At 46.3% G+C, this 20,000-nt stretch overlaps 2 protein-coding genes across 2 annotated transcripts in view; one reads left to right on the forward strand and one right to left on the reverse strand.

Moving 5' to 3' along the window:
• ASTN2 (astrotactin 2) overlaps nucleotides 1-20,000 on the forward strand; it is a 208,859-nt gene that overhangs the window by 137,712 nt on the left and 51,147 nt on the right. Inside the window, exons 15-17 of the mRNA XM_015817424.2 lie at nucleotides 8,414-8,435; nucleotides 8,597-9,261; nucleotides 19,228-19,493. Coding sequence (XP_015672910.2) covers nucleotides 8,414-8,435; nucleotides 8,597-9,261; nucleotides 19,228-19,493 — 953 coding nt within the window. The remainder of the gene's footprint in view (nucleotides 1-8,413; nucleotides 8,436-8,596; nucleotides 9,262-19,227; nucleotides 19,494-20,000) is intronic.
• Nucleotides 8,400-10,343, reverse strand: TRIM32 (tripartite motif containing 32). The gene has a single exon (XM_015817423.2). It carries the CDS (start codon nucleotides 10,341-10,343, stop codon nucleotides 8,409-8,411), a length of 1,935 nt encoding a protein of 644 aa, XP_015672909.1. The 3' UTR covers nucleotides 8,400-8,408.

The raw sequence follows: 20,000 nt of genomic DNA on the forward strand, positions 1-20,000 counted from the left end.
GGAAGGAAGGAGGGTTGAAATAAAAGAAGGGAAGAAAGAAGGAGGGAGAAGGATTGGAATAAAGGAAGGGAGGGGAGGGAAGGAGGGTGGGAAGGAAAGAAGGAAGGAATGAGGTGGAAGGAAGGAAGGAAAGAAAGGGGAAGAGGAAGAGGACGGAAGGAAGGAAAAAGAAAGAAAGAAAGAAAGAAAGAAACAAAGAAAGAAAGAAAGAAAGAAGGAAGGAAAAAGAGAAAGAAAGAAAGAAAGAAAGAAAGAAAGAAAGAAAGAAAGAAAGAAAGAAAGAAAGAAAGAAAGAAAGAAAGAAAGAAAGAAAGAAAGAAAGAAAGGAATTCTACTATTAAGAGTTTCTGGATCACTTCGCCTTGAGATTAATGTAAATATTACCCTGCAGCTGTACTCAGTGCACAAAGTTTTGTATGTGTGTGTGTGTGTGTGTTACTTTGCTTCCCAAACTGTCTATTTTCCTATTATTGCCCCAGAATGATGCCACCGGATCGTGATTATTTTGAATGGCTCAAATTGCCTGGTTAGTTGTGAAGTCACATTCCCCTCCGGGTTTTAGTTAATTAAGATTTATGCAACATGGCTTCCCTTGTTGAGCAACCATTGGCATCTTTTTTGGTTTCTTTAATTCAAGGCCTTCTCCAAGAGCTGAAGACCCCGAGAAGACTCGCCCTCTCTCTTTTTCTCTCCACAACTCTTTTCCTCTCTCACAACTCCATCCACACAACTCATATTCGCCCGCGGGCCCCTCGGTGCTGTCTCCCTTTCTCTGCCTGACGTGCTTTCTAGCCCCCTCAAAATTGCCCAGGGTGACTTGGGCAGAGTTTTTTTTTTTTTAAATAAATGTGGCATAATTGAGCTGTCTGGCAATAGTTCCGTTTTTATCACTTGTGACAATGATGGTCTTTAAAGAGGTGTATTAATTCACCCGCAGAGGCATTGTGCAATGTCATAAATAACCCGGCACATCATTAAAGTGGGCAATAAACTTTGGGGGTTTCAGGCTATGCCATTAGGATAAAATTCTGGAAGTTCTCAGGTCTGCTGTTGCCAGTTGAGAGAGAAAGAGGGAGGGAGGGAAGGAAGGGAGGAAGGTTGGAATAAAGGGAGGGAGGGAGGAAGGAAGGAAGGAAGGTTGGAATAAAGGGAGGGAAGGAAGGAAGGAAGGAAGGAAGGAAGGAAGGAAGGAAGGAAGGAAGGAAGGAAGGAAGGAAGGAAGTCTAACAACCTCTATAATCTTGAGATGCCCTTGAACAAGAAGGAAGGAAGGAAGGAAGGAAGGAAGGAAGGAAGGAAGGAAGGAAGGAAGGAAGGAAGGAAGGAAAAAAGCNGGAAGGAAGGAAGGAAGGAAGGAAGGAAGGAAGGAAGGAAGGAAGGAAGGAAGTCTAACAACCTCTATAATCTTGAGATGCCCTTGAACAAGAAGGAAGGAAGGAAGGAAGGAAGGAAGGAAGGAAGGAAGGAAGGAAGGAAGGAAGGAAGGAAGGAAAAAAGTCTAACAACCTCTATAATCTTGAGGTGCCCTTGAACAAGAAGGAAGGAAGGAAAAAGTCTTAACAACCTCTATAATCTTGAGGTGCCCTTGAACAAGAAGGAAGGAAGGAAGGAAGGAAGGAAGGAAGGAAGGAAGGAAGGAAGGAAGGAAGGAAGGAAGGAAGGAAGGAAGGAAGGAAGGAAGGAAGGAAAAAAGTCTTAACAACCTCTATAATCTTGAGGTGCCCTTGAACAAGAAGGAAGGAAGGAAGGAAGGAAGGAAGGAAGGAAGGAAGGAAGGAAGGAAGGAAGGAAGACATCGCTGTGCTTCCCAAACTGTCTATTTTCCTATTATTGCCCCAGAACGACGCCACCAGATCCGGATTATTTTGAATTGCTCAAATTGCCTGATTAGTTGTGAAGTCACACACTCCCCCCAGTTTTAGTTAATTAAGATTTATTCACCACGACTTCCCTTGTCGAGCTGGCTTCGTAGCCCATCCGCATCTCCTCGCTCTCCTCTCATGCAAGACCCTCTCTCTTTTCCTCTCCCCACATCCTGCTCGAACCCCGGAAGAGTGTTCAAACTGCTAGGGGAATCCGTTTGATTATCTCTATTGTAGCACCCACTCCCTTCCTCCCTGGCAGACGGCTTTCCAAGATTGGTTTAAAACTCTTCTGTTTAACAAAAAAGATATCAAATCCCCACTTTCCACCATCACACACCCCCTTCCAGTGACAGACAAGAATCAGCCTTTCCTAGAATTGTCCACCCATTTTGCTTTTCCTTCTGACATGGCGATATCAGGCTACTTTTTTTCCCCCAATCCTTCTGCAAATGAGATTTCAGGCAGTCCTCGGCTCTTTTAGCGACCGCTCAAAGTTACGACGGCACCCGACGAAGGGAATCGTGGCCACTTTTCACGCTTTAGAGCCGCTGCGGCGTCCCTTGGTCAAAATCGGAAGGCTTGGCAACTGACCTGCACTCAGGACGGTTGCAGCCTCCGCTGGGGAATCGCGTGATCCTCCACATCTGGCACGCAAAGCCAGATTCATTTAACAACTGGATTTCTAACTGAAGAGATGCGGCGATTGGCTGAACAACGGTGGCGAGAAAAGCCGTTAAAACCCGCTTAGCAAACCACCCCTCGCTTAGCGACAGAAACCCTGGGCTCAGTTTGTGCCCGTAAGTCGAGGACTCACTGAATTGTCCCAACAATCTCTCTTCTCCAGGAACAGTCTCCAACTGTTGCAGAATTTTTGCATTTCGAAGCGCACCGATTCAGGAAGTGTCTCTTGCTTGCAGCCCAGAGAAAACGCAAGCGCAGCCTGTTTGCAAACTCTGTGTGTTTGTGTTTGTGTGTGTGTGTGTGTGTGTGTCACATTTGTTAACATTTTTCAACCCTTCCTCCCCTGCATACACACCCAGGAGTGGCAATTTTTATTTGATTCGGTTTTCTGGCAGCAAAATATTCCTAGCTCTCTCTTTCTTTCTCTCTCTCTCCCCTTCCCTCTCTCACTTTCTCTCTCTCTCCCTCCCTCTCTCTCCTTCCCTCTCCTCTTTCTCTCTCCCTCTCTTCTCTCCCTCCCTTTCTCTCCTCCTTCTCTCCCTCCCGCCCTGCTCTCTCTCTCTCTTTCTCTCTCTCCCTCTCTTTCTCTCTCTCTCTCCCTCTCTCTCTGTCTCTGTCTCTCTCTCTCCGTTTGTTGTGGGTCTTAAGCAAAGATGAATGGCCAGTTTCTCCAACAGCAAACCTCCCTCCCTCCCAAGCATGGAAAAAAAAAAAACACCGAAGGAGGCTCGGCACCGTCCTCCTAGGCAATTAATCATCTTTGCTGCATAATTTCCAGGAATAAATATCTAAACCGGGAGACAAGGTGAGGTTGGGAAAGGAGGCAGGCGGCGGTTTGAATCATGCATGGCATTTGCTCAGCTTAGCATACAATCCAGCTTGGTGGAATGAGTCCGCTCAGGGGTTTTGTTTTGGAAACAAAAGGGCCTGCCCACACACACACACACACACACACACACACACACACACAGAGAGAGAGAGAGAGAGAGAGAGAGAGAGAGAGAGAGAGAGAGAGAGAGAGAGAGAGAGAGAGAGACCTTTGTGCATTGAATACAGCTACAGGGTAAGATTTACATTAATCTTGAGGCGAAATGCTCCAAAGGCTATCTCTTAATAATAGAATTCCTTCCTTCCTTCTTTCCTTTCCTTCCTCCTTCCTCTTCCCTTCTGTTCCTTCCTCTCTCCCCCTTTTTTCCTCCCTCAGAATACTTCCGTCTCCTCTCCCTCCCTTCCTCCCTCCCTCCTTCCTTTCTTCCTCCCTCCCTCCCTCCCTTCCTTTCTTCCTTCCTTCTTCCCTCCCTCCCTTCTCCTCCCTGTCTCCCTTTTTAAAGAACAGGAAAAAAAGCAAGGATGGTGACTGAAGTTGAATAATTCAAGAACTTTCTTTCAAGTTGCGTTCAAATTCTGTCGCGTGCAGCAGCGTTTTGGTGTTGTTGTTTTTTTAAACAAATCCAAAAAACGCACACCGAGGTGCATGCGGGAACCAAAGGCATCTGCCGTTCCCGAGACACGGATTTTGGGCAGGCGACAAATTGTTCACCATATGGTTAATAATTCACAGAAGGAGCAAACAGGGATGTTAAGTGCTGTCAGTTTGCTAGGAGGTGAAACCGGGAAGACTTCAAAAGGAGGAAGGCGAGGATGTTCGGAGAAAACATATGGTGGGGAAAAGGGGAAAAACGTCAATTCTCAGCCATCTCTGGTGCGAAGTTGCTTTGTTGCGTCAAGCTTAGAGCAAAACCGTGGCCCTTGGGAGGCTTCGCAGGATGGGAAGTCAAAATCTTTTTGTGGGCACCGGGATGCCTACCCTGGCCCAGAATATCAGCTTGGCTGGCTGGCTGGCATCCAGAGGAGAATTTGGGGACCCCTGAATTAGAGCGGGACCCCCTTCTCCTTTTTGCTTTGCAGAAGTGGGTGTATGTGTGTGTGCAAGAGAAAACAAAGACTTATAAATGCAAATGGTTGAAGAGGACGCTAAAAGACTGGGTCCCCGTGTGGTAGGTGTGTGTGCACACATTTTGAGCGGGAAACAGATGGCGGAGAGATCGCTTCGGAGTGCGACAATATGGCTGGCAAAATGGCAGCTGAAGTATTCCACCAGCAGAACGGGGAGGCTTTCAAATCCCCTTAAATGAATCTGCGGCTTTCCAAAAAAAGGAAACCCAGAATGGTGCACGAGGCAGATCTGGATAGGAACATCTTTCCTGCTAGACCCTTATAACATTCCAGACAAATAGCTGTCCGTTCTCTTCTTAAAAGCCTCCCATGATGGAGCAAGTATTTTGCATTTTGATCCCTTGTCTCTATTTCTGTGGTATCCGAAGTGCAAGGGTGCTTTTCCCCCTTTCCAATTGGCAAAATTAATGCAGAATATACCCCACGCTCATCCTTGAGGCGACCGGAAAACTTGATCGTTGCCGTTTTTGTCTCGCCACCCTCAAAAGTCCCCATGAGTTGATCTGTTTCATTCATCCCCCCCCCCACCGCAGCTGATGTGACAAATACAGGGATGGAGACATCCCTTTTTCCTTTGAACTTAGAATAATATGGAATAGAGCTGGAAGGGACCTTGGAGGTCTTCTAGTCCAACCCCCTGCTGAAGCAGGAGACCCTAGACCATTTCAATCAATCAATCAATCAATCAATCAATCAATCAGAATAGAGCTGGAAGGGACCTTGGAGGTCTTCTAGTCCAACCCCCTGCTCAGGCAGGAGACCCTAGACCATTTCAGACAGGTGGCTGTCCAGTCTTTTCTTACAAACCTCCAGTGATGATGCACCCACAACTTCTGAAGGCAACTTCTGTTCCACTGGTTAATTGTCCTGTTAGGAACTTTCTCCTTAATTCCAGGGTTGTGACTTAGTGAAAATGCTAGACGGGCCATCTGCTAGTCAACTCAACCGTCCCATCACCAAAACATCATCTTTCTTCCCAGTTGAACATCTGGAAAGTCCAGCCCAAAAATCAACCGTTCATTTCTGGCAATTCTCTTCTCTTTGCACGTAACAAGCAGGAGTGCATCCCGTCTGAAGCATTCCAGCCATATGGGAGGGCATCTCTCTCCCAGATGGGCCCCAGACCCCAGCTGTGCTAAGTCACCCAGCTGTGAGTCTATGGAGATTCTCAGTCATCCAGGTGAAGGTTGTCCCAAAGGTGTTTTTTTCAGGAGGCAACTGGACTTTCTTGTTTTCCTTTGAAGACCTTTTGCTTCTCAACCCAGAAGCTTCTTCAGCTCTGACTGGATGGTGGGGAATGGAAGGATTTATACTCCTTGCAGACAGCTCGCCATTTGCCTTCTTTTATAGAGTTGTTAAGGCCACTTGGCAAATGGGTGTAGAGCCTTCTTGGCTGCAGGATGTTTTCTGCCCTTCACTGTTGAAGACAGGTGCAGGCTGTTGGGGATGAGTCTGTTGTCTGTGTCTCAAATCGAAGTACGAGACTACAGGAACCATGTGCGCTTCAGTTTGAGATGCAGACAACACAGACTCATCCCCAACAGCCTGCGCCCGCTTCAACGGTGAAGGGACCCAGGGCAGAAAACATCCTGCAGCCAAGAAGGCTCCACACACATTCACACTACTCAGGGGACCCTGAGGACACAGATAAACCTCCAAGTGGCCTCGACAACTCTCTAAAAGAAGGCAAATGACCAGCTATCTGCAAGGAGTATAAATCCTTCCATTCTTCACCATCCAGTCAGAGCTGAAGAAGCTTCTTGGACGAGAAGCGAAACATCTTCAAAGAAAAAACAAGAAAGTCCAGTTGCCTCCTGAAAAAACACCTTTGGGTCACCTAAATGTGGTTGCACACATCCTCCAGCCTATGAGGTGTGCTTTTTAGCCGATAATACCCACCCCAACCAGTGTGTTGCCTTAAATAAAAACCTAGCAGGAGGACAGGGCCTCTGGCATCTTGCTGGATCAAGGAATTGAGTCTCCTTGGCAGAGAGATCTGACTTAATACCACAACAACAACAACAATAAAGTTGGAAGGGACCTTGGAGGTCATCTAGTCCAACCCCCTGTTCAGGCAGGCAGGAAACCCTACACCATATTTCGGACAGATGGCTGTCCAGTCTCTTCTTAAAAACTTCCAGTGTTGGAGCATTCACAGCTTCTGGAGGCAGGTTGTTCCACTGGTTAACTGTTCTAACTGTCAGGAAGTTTCTCCTCAGTTCCAGGTTGCTTCTCTCCTTGATTAGTTTCCATCCATTGCTTCTTGTCCTGCCTTCAGAAAGTGCTTTGGAGAAGAGCTTGACTCCCTCTTCTTTGGGGCAGCCCCTGAGATACTGGAAGACTGCTATCATGTCCCCCCTCGTCCTTCTCTTCGTTAAACTAGACATACCCAATTCCAGCAACCGTTCCTTGTATGTTTTAGCCTCCAGTCCCCTGATCATCTTTGTTGCTCTTCTCTGCACTCTTTATAGAGTCTCAGCATCTTTTTTACATCGTGATGACCAAAACTGGATGCAGTATTCCAAGTGTGGCCTTACCAAGGCATTGTAAAGTGGTATTAAGACTTCACGTGATCTTGATTCTGTCCCTCTGTTAATGCAGCCCAGCACTGTGTTGGCCTTTTTGGCAGCTGCAGCACAGGGCTGGCTCATGTTTAACGGATTGTCCACTAGGACTCTGAGATCCCTCTCACAGTTACTACTATTGAGCAAGGTACCCCCTATACTATACCTGTACATTTGGTTTTTCTTGCCTAAATGTAGAACACACAGAGTTTGCCTGAAGTGAAAATTCATCAGCCGGGGCAGCGGCATGGAATTGCAGGATTAAACGTATCATTTGTCACATCCCATCCTGTTTACACCCATTTCTCCCGCGCTTGGGAAACTGTCAACTAGAAATGTGATTTTTCCCAAACAGCGTTCCCCTTCCCCAGCCGGAAGATAGAGCCGAGTAAGTAACGAATTGCAAAGAAAAAAAAACCTCCTAAACAAACGTTCTTTGTTACAGATTCTTTTGTTTCCAGTTTTCTTTTGTTTTCAAACCAAACAAGACCCTACTTCACATCAGAGGCCCCAGACAACAGACATAAAAAACGGTTCGGGCCTTAAAAACAACAGCTAGACGTTTCTTTTAAAGGGAGAGCTAATTCGAAATTGTGCAGATCGTGAGTTGGCTTTACAGGACTGAGTTGGCGTTATAGGATTGTCCGTTTTGTCAAAGGTGCCAAGAGTGGGGGGGGGGAGGGAGAGAGAAAGAACTGGCCAGGGTTAGTGGGATTAAAAAGAAAAACAGCCCAGTCATTTAGCACGTGCACACATGAATGGAGAAGAGCCGAAAACGAGGATTTGGGAACATGAGGACAAAGGTTGATCAATTTATAATAGCAGAATTGGGGAGGGGGGGGAGAAACAGTTCACACACACAAAAAAAAATGACTAGCTTGTGAGGGTCTGGCCTGGAAAAGGTGGAGAGTAACCCTCTGAATCCATCCAGGGTCTTCTTAAGCTGAGTGTGCAGCTGGCTCAATTTCTACGTCAAAAAGGGGATCTGTTTTTCGTCAGCCGGTTGATTTCACCGCAAGATTGCGTTAAGTTAAAAAGCTGTGTTTGGACAAATACTTGTCTTCCTTGCCAACAGGCTTCTGTCGTTAATTCTGGTGTGTGTGTGTGTGTGTGTGTGTGTGTGTGTGTGTGTTTTAAAAAGAAAAAAAACAAACACACTCTACGCTTGCAAACAGAAACATGCAGTCTTTGTTCTAACACACACACGCTAAAAATCATCCCCGTTCAACATTTATGGCACAGACCGTTGGCACTGCTGTCGGTCAGCAGACCTTGGAAGAATTGATATGGGAGAGGGGGTGAAGGAACAAAGAGATGTGGGTGTGTTGTCATTTTTCCATCTTTAAGGTGTGGAGTACCTTCGCAAGTGGTAACTATAAATCTTAATGCAATGGTCCCAACAGTCCAGGACCAACAATTGGCCTTTCGGGGTGACGGCTATGCCAACCGGGCAGGTGAGACCTTCCCGAATGAGGATATTGTGGCCCCCACCTTTGGGGAAATGTAAGATTTCTTTCCGGCTGCTGTCAGCCACAATCAGATCCCCGCGGGAATCCACGCACATGCCGGCGATGCAGCGGAAGTCTTCGTTCTCGGAGAAAAAGTGACTGATTTGTCGGCCCAGCTGTCCATCTGGACCGACGGAGCCGATGGAAAAGCCGCCCTCCAGGTGATGCTCGTGTTGGCGGTTCTCCAGATTCAGACCCAGCCCCTGGGTGAAGTAGATGGTCCCTTCGGCGTCGCAGGTGACAAATTTAGGACGCACCGCGCTGCAGAGGCAGCTGTACTTCACTACCCCGACACCCCGGTCCACCGTGAAGCACCACAACTTGCCTCCTTCCACGTCGGTCACCACAAACTGCCCGGAGGGCAGGGCGGTGATGCCCCAGGGCTTGCTCAGCTGGCTTCGGTGGCACACCACGCAGTGTCCGTCCATGGTGTACACTTTCATCGAGTTGTCGTAGCTGTCGGTCACCCCGATCAGCCCGTGGCAGTTCATGGTGACCGACAAGGGTGTCAGGTTGGGAAGATCGGCTCCGAGGAAGCTGAGCACAAAACTGTCTATGCCGCTGGGGCTACGCCGAATCTCCTTCAAAAAACCCTTGCGAGTGAAGACTTGGATCCGGAAGTTGCCCCGGTCCGCCACGAGGACCTCTCCCTGCGGTGTGACGTGCAGGCTGACTGGCAGGTTGAAGGTGCCCGGTGTGTTGCCCTTGGAGCCCATTTTCTTGAGAAAGTGGCACTGTTGGATGCTGGAGGCCGCCTCGGACATCCTTGGCTTTGCAGGCGAAGAGCAAGGGGACAATGGATGGACCTCTTCTGCTTCTCTGAATGACCCTGATGCTTCCGCCGTTGTCTCCATCAACGACTCCTCGACGTTGATGCTCCGCGGTTTTTTGACCACTTGTCCTATCTGGAGGGGTCCGATATGACCAACCTTGAGGAGCTCCACCTCCTGTAGAGTCAGCTCCTTGGGAAGGCTGTTCATCAGTTCCGGTTCTTCTTCCTCTCCCTCTTCCTCTAGAAGGGCGATGTCTCCCTGTTTTATTTTGGCCAGGAAGTAATCGCAGCGCGAGACAATCTGGACCTCGGCAATGTTGAGGAGGTAAGCCTGTTCCTCCATGGTCTGGCTGTTCACCTTCTCCACCTCGGAGAGGGAATTGGTGAAGAACTTCCGCGACCTGGCCAACTCTTCTTGGACCTTGCGCTCTTCTTTGCCGTACTCTTGAAGCACCGCTTTGTACCTGCCTTGCAGGTCCTTCGAAACCCCTTCCAGAGACACCTTCCTCTTCTGAAGGTCCCCCATAAGTTCTCGGAGGCGACTCAGCCTGGCCCCAAAGTCCCTCCTCTTCTCCTCGGCCGCTTCTTTGATGGCCACCACGTTGTGATGCTTCTGGAGATGGTCCGACTCTTTGCAAGGCTCACACAGCACCAGGCCACAGCTCCGACAGAAGTGCTTGGGCAACCGCCGTGCGCAGGTTTTGCACATGAGAACGCCCACCGTCTCGGTCAGCCCTGCCGTGTCGATGATCTTCAAGACGGTCAGGTTGTCGGTCAGCTGAGCCAGGCTGGTGATCCGGGTGATTTTGCTGCAAAAGGGGCAACGGATCCCGTTGATGCTGCAGGCCAGGAGTTTCTCCGAGCACTGTTTGCAGATCGTGTGCCCGCAGTGAAGCAACTTGGGCCGCAGGTGGTCTTCCGTGAAGCACTCCATGCAAATGGGGCACTCCAAAACTTCCCGGAGGGCATCCGAGTTGAGTTGAGGGGCAGCAGCCATAGCGGTGGAGCCGAGGTGAGATGGGTTGCATCAATTCCCCAGATCTGTTTGGGAGGGGTGGGGGGGAGAGAAGAGAGAAATGAAAGAAAATATTTTGTAGCTGACGTTTCAAAGGAGGAGTGCTTGGCACTCTCTGAGATTGGCCGTTTTCTTGCAGACGTTTCGTTACCCAGCTAGGAAACATCGTCAGTGTTCTGTGTGGCCTTTCCATGATGAGCTGTTTTCAGCCCATTTCTCTTGTCTCCCCCAAATCCATCTTCTGGAAGACTCAACGTTGACTCCCTTTCTCAAAGAAAAGCTTGGGGGTACACCCCCAAGGCATCTTTGCTTTCCTTTTCATCCACCCACCCCTGGTTTCCCTTCCTCTAAGGCAGGGCTTTTCAACCTTTTCACCCATTGTACCACTTTTAGGATATGGCAACATCCGGGTACCACCAGTCGCCTAGCAAGGTGTCAAAAACCTGATAAAGTACAGGTAGTCCTTGACTTACAACAGTTCACTTAGTGACTGTTCAAAGTTACAACGGCACTGAAAAAAGTGCCCCCCCCCCAAGCCACAGCCAAGCAAGACACCTGCCTGCCCACCCGGTGGCACTCTTCCTCCTGTCCGAGGTTTTTATTGTGAGCATTTCTGTTGAGAATTGGCAGCAGGGGTGGGGTGGGGGGTGTTTGGTTTTTATTCCCCCCCATCTGCTGGGTGGTTGCAGCAGGTTTTGGTCACTTGACATGACCCTGGGACACTGTGACCGTCATAAATATGAATCAGTTGCCAAGCATCTGAATGTAAATCACAAGACCCTGGAGATGCTGCAACATTCCAGCTGATCTGCGCTTCTTCTGGGCTCAGCAGAAGCGCCAGGATCAGTGCTGCTTTCCAGCTGATTGGTGCTTCTTCAGGGCTCAGCAGAAGGACCAGGATCAGCGCCGAGCTCTAGCTGGAGCCTGGTGCTGATCCTGGCGCTTCCGCTGAGCCCTGACAGCCCTGCAGCTCCAGCCATCTCTCACTCAGACTTGTGCGGTGCTGCCACCGGTTCAGCTCATTCCCCTCCCCCACTACCACTTTTCTAGGATGGTCGCGTACCACCTGCCAGGTGCCAATGTACCACAGGTGGTACCCGTACCACTGGTTGAAAAGCCCTGCTCTAAGGCACCACGGAGGCCTATCCTGCTCAACCCAAGATGCATGCCCCAAATGTAATTGCAAGGGTTTGGGTGTGAGCCAACCGTTGTGTAAAGTCATTGTCTCCCCTACGTGCCTGCACACTGCAGCCAAATATCACAGCCTCAAATCCCGGAAAGAATATCAGGAAGGAATTAAAATTTTATTGACTTGAGACCGTTATTGAACGTGTGTGGTGTGGGTTGAAAAGGGCTGTGTGTAGCAATGCTTCAACTCTCCTGTGTGAAGTTGGGAGGTCTGTTCCCCACCCTCCAAGGTAGCTTGGTCAACAGGGACGAAGCCAGGATGATGGGCGATAACCTAGTTTGGAAAGAGCTTTGAGGGGTCCTTGGTTGTTTTCTTGCAGACGTTTCATTACCCAAACTAGGGAACGTCATCAGTGCCAGAAGGGAGGGAGAGAGCGAGCGCAAACTTTACTCTCTTCTAGAACTGATGATGTTCCCTAGTTGGGTAATGAAACGTCTGCAAGAAAACAACCCAACTCAGAGAACACCAAGGACCCCACAGTCCTCCTCCTCTTCCTCTTCACAAATCCCATTGCTTTCTAGCACTGATGGTGTTCCCTAGTTGGGTAATGAAACGTCTGCAAGAAAACCACCCAGCTCAGAGAGCACTCAGGTCCCCACAGTCCTCCTCCTCCTGTTCCATTCCACCCAACCCACTCTCTTCTAGCACTGATGATGTTTCCTACTTGGGCAAGGAGATGTCTGCAAGGAGGCAACCCAGCTCCAAGGAACCCCACAGGTCAACCTTGAGCTACAATTACTCTCTGTTATCGGAAAGAACTTTGACCGACACGATAAAATTCAGGGTTTTTTCCTCAATACCAGGCTAATTATTCTCTCTTGAGCGGATTTCTGAGCTCTGAAGGGTACTAGGTTCTGAAGAGGCCTGCAGATCTTCAACCCTGGACAAACCACAGCCCAGATGCTTCTGGGACCCTTGCCAGAAAAGATCTGCCTTCATTAAAAGGGATTCTCCTCCTTGCAGGATGAAGTTCTGTCTGTCTGTCTGTCTGTCTGTCTGTCTGTCTATCTATCTATCTATCTATCTATCTATCTATCCATCCTCTATATCTATATTCTCTTTCTATATCTCTTTATCTCTTTGTCTCTTTATCTATCTCTATATTCTCTAGATCTATCTATCTATCTATCTATCTATCTATCTATCTATCTATCTATCTATCTATCTATCTATCTATCTATCTATCTACCTACCTACCTACCTACCTACCTACCTACCTACCTACCTATCTCTATCTCTATCTCTGTGTATGTCCAGTAAGGAGCAATGACATTGGTCCCAAACCATGTCACGCATACTGGAATTCAGCCACCCAGGCCCCTTTCAAGGGGAGAGGGTCGATTCTGCATTATCAAGAGATCGCAGGGCTGGGGGCCGCTGGGAGTCCGTTGTATCCTCCGACCTCCTTGAAATATTTTTGCTCCGGGGGGGGGGAATGTGTGTGTGTGGGAGGGGGAGAGAGAGAGAGACAGAGCTGCGTTTGGCTCCCATCAGGAGCGCATTCGCTGTCCCTCCGACGGTTCTGGCAAGGAGGGGCTCGCTCCCTCTTCGCCAGCCTGGGAGGGGGCTTTGCCAGATCAGAGGTCCCTCGGGGCGCGGGGGAGGGGGCGAAGGAGCCCCTCCGTCATGCTCCCAAGTTTTGCACGGGGTGGGGGGGAAAGAGAGAGAGAGGGAAAAAAAAAACCTTGCAACGACCGTGCGTCTTTGCCAAGGAATTTCTGGAGCGCATCAGAAGGCGTTGGGGAGGGGGTGGGAAAAAACAGACCCCCCAGGAGGCGATCGCGGGGGGTGCAGACGTTGCCGGGGCTGGAGGGGCTTGCACGAGACCCCCCACTTCCTTCCCGCTGCCCCCCCAGCCCCCTGCCCCATTTGTCCCCCAAGCCAAGCGGAGCCCCTCCCTACCTGCCGGTTTTCCTCTCTCGTAGCCGCACCAATCTTTTGTGTCCCCCCCCCTCCCCAGCCACTCTCTTCCGTCCTTCCACGCCTGCGCAAAAAGGGACGCCGCCTCACCCCCCCCTGCTCCCCCCCTCTGTTCCCTCCCCTCCCGGCCACGTAGCCTCTCGCCAGGCATGATGGGAATTGTGGTACTTTCGCCTCCCCGGGACGGAGTCCTTGGTGGAGGCCAGGTGACCGGGCGGGAGAAAGCGGCGGATTCGCTTTCGCTTTTTGTTTTATTGATTTGGGCATCAGCGGATTTAGATCCGTTTTTAGGGCGTTGCGCGCGCGGACTTGAGTTCATTTCGCGGGAACGAAGGGACAGAAAAGCAGAAGGCGCTTTTGGGGGAGAGGAGACTCGGTTTTTCGAATTTCCTCTTTCGGTAGATCAGTGGGAGGTTTATATATCTACCTGTCTACCTACCTACTTTTCTTTTGCCTTTTTTTAATAAAAAAAAAACCCTCTCCAATTTGATTATGGAATAGAATAGAATAGAATAGAATAGAGAAATGTAGAATAGAATAGAATAGATATAGAATAGAACAGAAGAATGAAGAATAGAATAGAATAGAATAGAATAGAATAGAGAAATGTAGAATAGAATAGAATAGATATAGAATAGAACAGAAGAATGAAGAATAGAATAGAATAGAATAGAATAGAATAGAGAAATGTAGAATAGAATAGAATAGAATAGAGAAATGTAGAATAGAATAGAATAGAATAGAATATAGAATAGAACAGAAGAATGAAGAATAGAATAGAATAGAATAGAATAGAATAGAGAAATGTAGAATAGAATAGAATAGAATAGAATAGAATAGAATAGAATAGAATAGAATAGAATAGAAGTTGGAAGGGACCTTGGAGGTCTTCTAGTCCAATTCCCTGCTCAAGCAGGAAATCCGACACCATTTCAGACAAGTGGCTGTCTTAAAAACTTCCTGTGATGAAGCACCCACAACTTCCAGAGGCAAGCTGTTCCGCTGGTTAATTGTTCTAACTGTCAGGAAATTTCTTCTTAGTTCCAGGTTGCTTCTCTCCTTGATGAGTTTCCATCCGTTGCTTCTTGTCCTGCTTTGGAGAATAGCTTGACCCCCTCATCTTTGGGGCAACCCCATAGATATTGGAAGATTGCTATCAAGTCACCCTCGTCCTTCTTTTCATTAAACTAGACAGACCCAATTCCAGCAACAATAGACCCTACCTTGAGCTGCAAAACACCGGGGTGACCACGAGGGGGCAGTCAAGAGTTAAACATCTGTGTAGCTGCTAAGAGTTAACATTGATAATCAATGAAAACAAAGAATTTAGTTGCAATTCTTTTCTCCTCTCCATGCTCAAAAAAAGCTCAAAACAGAAATTGGAGGGTGGTACTGGACACAATCCAGCTAGTCAGCACCCTATGTATGTATTTGATTTATCTAAGCCTTTTACTTAGTGTTACTTTTAATGTCAATGTCACTTAACAAATTACCTTTTTATGGCTACATTTTATTGCTACAGCTATTTTCCGGCTGGTGTTTATTTATCGCTTAATGATACAATGTTTTAATGCATGCATTCATCCCTCATTTTAACTGATTCTTGGTTTTTTTTCTCCCTTTGGCTGTTATTGTAAACAGCTTGTAGATATAGTTTGAAAAGGAGGCCATGCAGAAATAAATAAAACAATGCCTGGATACTTTGTAAATGTAGCATCCTCTCCCCTATAAGTTCAAACTGGAAAAAAAAATAACACTCTGAGCTATAAGTAGCAAGTATCCATTCACTGAAGAAGTCATAGCCATTAAATTAAGCACATCAGTATGCCCTATTATGCCCTATGTTATCACAGAATAACAGAGTTGGAAGGGACCTTGGAGGTCTTCTAGTCCAACCCCTGCTCAAGTAGGAGATGTTATGCCATTCTGGGCAAATGGTTGTCTAATCTCTTCTTAAAAGCCTCCAGTGTTGGAGCATCCACAACTTCTGGAGGCAAGCAGTTCCACTGGTTGTTCGTATGTTTTAGCCTCCAGCCCCCTGATCATCTTTGTTCCTTTTCTCTGCACTCTTTCTAAAATCTCAATATCTTTTTTTGTGTTGTGGGGACCAAAACTGGACAGAGTATGTATTCTAAGTATGTATTCAAGATGGACAGTGATTAATATTTACATGTATTTATATGTAAGGGTGTAGGCATATAATGTGTTGTACATAGCATGTTTATATGTGTGTTGTGTATGGGTACACTTTTGAGAGCAGGCAACAGGATTTCATTTTTAATGTGTGCCATTGTGCCCACAGTAAAAAAAAAAAAGATAATAAAGGTTCTCTCTCTCTCTCTCTCTCTCTCTCTCTCTCTCTCTCTCTCTCTCTCTCTCTCTCTCTCTCTCTCTCTGTCTGTCTATCTATCTATCTATCTATCTATCTATCTATCTATCTATCTATCTATCTATCTATCTATCTATATCTGTCTCTATTTATCTCTATCTCTATCTCTATTTATCTGTATTTATCTCTATCTCAATCTGTCTGTCTATCTATCTTAGGGGTCTTCAAACTTGGCCCTTTTATGACTTGTGGACTTCAATTCCCAGAATTCCTCAGCCAGCCTCCATTTTGTTTGTTAGATTTAAGACAGGGCTCTTCAAACTTGGCTCTTTTATGACTTGTGGACTTCAACTCCCAGAATTCCTCAGCCAGCATGATCTACTTACTTACCTACCTACCTACCTACCTACCTACCTACCTACCTTGTAATCTTACCAAGGCAGGTAAATACACCTATATCAACGGCCCGGATTAGCCACAATACGTGCTTGATTCCTATTTCCCCAGAGGTCATGGATAAAAATATCTTTTTATCCTTGGGGTCGTGCCTGGGTGAAGGGAGATATCCTGCAAGAATGAAGGGGAAAAAGAAAAAAAAAATGCAAATTGCTCTGGCTGGGCTGTCTTAATTTCTTTTCCCGTGTTTCTCTTTCGGGCGCAGTTGCTTAGTGAATCCACTGGAGGGCAGCATACATCCACCGAAAACATCTTGAAGACGCGACAAAATGGTTTCCTTTCTCCCCCCGCTGAAAAGAGGGACAGAATTTGTGTTTCATAGGTTTCAGGGGGTGAAGAAGTTGTTTTTCCCCTACTTTATATGCCGCATCTGTGCTTAAGTCCCTTCACGTTTAACAGGGTGTGTTATTATCCACATTGGCCTACTGAAAAATCATTTAGCCCAATTGCTAAACGCTATTAGTTGGTAAGAATGAGAACACCAAGCCAAATTACAAGATAGAAAAATATCAGAGTCACCTGCTGTTGACTTCAACCTGGTTTATGGCCAACCGGAAGCTTGGCAAGCGAACCGCCGGGGTAAATGAGTCTGTTTTTTATACTGTTGACTCCCAACAGCTGGCATTCAAGTTCTGATTCAGCATATAGAATAACAAGAGTTGGAAGGGACCTTGGAGATTGTCTAGTCCAGCCCCCTTGCTCAAGCAGCAAACACTCAAGCAGCAAAATATTATATATTCTATTCTATATTCTATTCCATGCCATATTTTCTTATTCTATTCTATTCTATTCTATTCTATTCTATTCTATTTTCTATTTTCTATTTTCTATTTTCTATTTTCTATTTTCTATTTTCTATTCCATATCTATTCTATTCTATTCTATTCTATTCTATTTTCTGTTCTATTCTATTCTATTGTATTTTCTATTTTCTATTTTCTATTTTCTATTCCATATTCTATTCTATTCTATTCTATTCTATTCTATTCTATTTTCTATTTTCTATTTTCTATTTTCTATATTCATTCCATATTTATTCTGTTCTATTCTATTTTCTATATTCCATTCCATATTTATTCTATTCTATTCTATTTTCTATTTTCTATATTCCATTCCATATTTATTCTATTCTATATTCTATATTCTATATTCTATATATTCCACATTCTATTCTATTCTATATTCTATTCTGTTCTATATTCTATTCTATTTCATATTCTATTTTATATTCTATTCTATTCCATATTCTATTCTATTTTATATTCTATTCTATTCTATTCTATATTCTAATCTATATTCTGTATTCTGCATTCTGTATTCTATATTCTATTCCATATTTTCTTATTCTGTTCTTTTCCATTCTATTCCATTCCATTCCATGAGCTATTTATTAGTAGTCTTGTTTGTCATGATTTTTTTAATTTATTTTTTGCAAATCCTTTCTCTTCCCTTACATCCCTTACATGGGTGGGAATTATCAATGGGTCGGGAGTGTCATCAGAGAGAGCCTGGTGATGGGTCTCGTGAATAGGGAGATTACACCAGGTCAGGTCATTGCGAGGTGAACTGCTGGTTTGGGGGGGGAGAGGGGCTTTTGTGGGTTTGTTTGGGGTCAGTGCCGTCTCTGGTTGGCTGTGCGGTTGATTTGGATTCTGAAAATATTGTTCGGAGGAAGCATCTTCAAAACCTACCCAGACACTGGGCAGAATGGCCTTGACTCTCTAACCCTAACCCTAACCCTCCCTGCAGGTTAATAATAATAATAATAATAATAATAATAATAATAATAATAATAATAATAATAATAATAATAATAATAATAATAATAATAATAATAATAATAATAATAATAGTAATAATAAAGGTGGAAGGGACCTTGGAGGTCATCTAGTCCAGCCCCCTGCCCAGGCAGGAAACCCTCTACCATTCCAGACAAACGACTGTCCAGTCTCTTCTTAAAAACTTCCAGTGTTGGAGCATTCACAGCTTCTGGAGGCAGGTTGTTAAGAATAATAATAATAATAAAGTCAGAAGGGACCTTGGAGGTCATCTAGTCCAACCCACTGCTCAGGCAGGAAATCCTCTACCATTCCAGACAAACGGCTGTCCAGTCTCTTCTTAAAAACTTCCAGGGTTGGAGCATCCACCGCTTCTGGAGGCGGGTGGTTCCACTGGTTAATTGTTCTCGTTGGCAAGTTGTGAAGCAAGCATTTTCACACACCAGCGAAATTGCCCTTCGAAACCCGAGATTGGGGTTCGCGAAGTGAGCCAAGCTTTGGCCACGGCAGGCCGGTCCTTGACTTACAAAGTGGTGCCACGTACCTTTCTCTTGGCCTCTTCCGCCCTTTCTGCCCTGGCAGATTGTCTTGAAAGAAATGGAAGCTGGTTTAATTCAACTCCTCTGGGGTGAATTATACTTACACGGGCATTCTGGTCTGCAAAGACTTGCCTTAGAAATAAAAGGGAGGTCTTAAATTTGAGTTCCAGAATAGGCCCAGCTGTCCAGAACACATGTAACCAAGTTGGTGTCAAAGGTCATCCTTGATTGGCCCTTAGGGAAGATGATAATGGAGCAGATTAGACTTGCAGGGGTTCTCAACCTTGGCAACTTTAAGACTTGTGGACTTCAACTCCCAGAATTCCTCAGCCAGCTTTGCTGGCTGAGGAATTCTGGGAATTGAAGTCCACAAGTCTTAAAGTTGCCAAGGTTGAGAACCCCTGGATTAGAGGATGGGAGCTTGGAAGGACCTTGCAATTCATCTCTTTCAACTTCCTGGGCAGAGCAAGAGAGCACTTATGCGGCATCCGTGCGTCAAATTACAAGGGAACTTCCTTTTATACACAGAAGGGGCCTCGGAGGTCTTCTAGTCCATCTTATTAAGCTGTACATTTATTTGATGCATAAAACCTTCGCGGAACCACGAAGGCTCGTTGTCTTTTCTTATCCCAACCCTGCTCTGTTTCTCAACCAGAAACGACAGAACTTGGAAACAAGAAAGAGCTGAAGTCCATGCCGTTCATCACCTACCTCTCCGGGCTGCTGACCGCCCAGATGCTCTCCGACGATCAGCTGATCTCCGGCGTGCAGATCCACTGTGAAGAAAAGGGCCGCTGCCCGTCGACCTGCCATCTCTGCCGCCGGGCGGGCAAGGAGCAGCTGAGCCCCAGCCCCGTGCTGTTGGAGATCAGCCACATCGTCCCGTTATACATGCTCATCCAGGACAACGAGACCCGGGAGGTGAGCAGGGAGCGAGCAGACAACTGTTAACGGACCACGGATAGGATGGATGGATGGATGGATAGGTGTGTGGGTGTGTGGGTGGATAGATAGATAGATAGATAGATAGATAGATAGATAGATAGATAGATAGACAGACAGACAGACAGACAGACAGACAGACAGACAGACAGACAGACAGATAGATAGATAGATAGAAAGACAGAGAGATAGACAGACAGACAGAGAGATAGACAAAGACAGAGATAGACAGAAAGACAGAGAGATAGACAAAGACAGAGATAGACAGAAAGACAGAGATAGACAGAGAGATAGAGATAGAGAGACAGATAGATAAATAGACAGAGATAGACAGACAGATAGATAGATAGATAGACAGACAGAGAGATAGAAAAATAGGACAGAGAGAGATATAGAAAAATAGACAGATGGAGGGAAGGAGGGAGGGAGATGATAAGAGATACTAGATAGATAGATAGATAGATAGATAGATAGATAGATAGATAG

This window comes from Protobothrops mucrosquamatus, unplaced genomic scaffold (genome assembly GCF_001527695.2).
Source record: "Protobothrops mucrosquamatus isolate PMUCROS unplaced genomic scaffold, P.Mucros_1.0 scaffold587, whole genome shotgun sequence".
NCBI classification, from domain to species: domain Eukaryota; kingdom Metazoa; phylum Chordata; class Lepidosauria; order Squamata; family Viperidae; genus Protobothrops; species Protobothrops mucrosquamatus.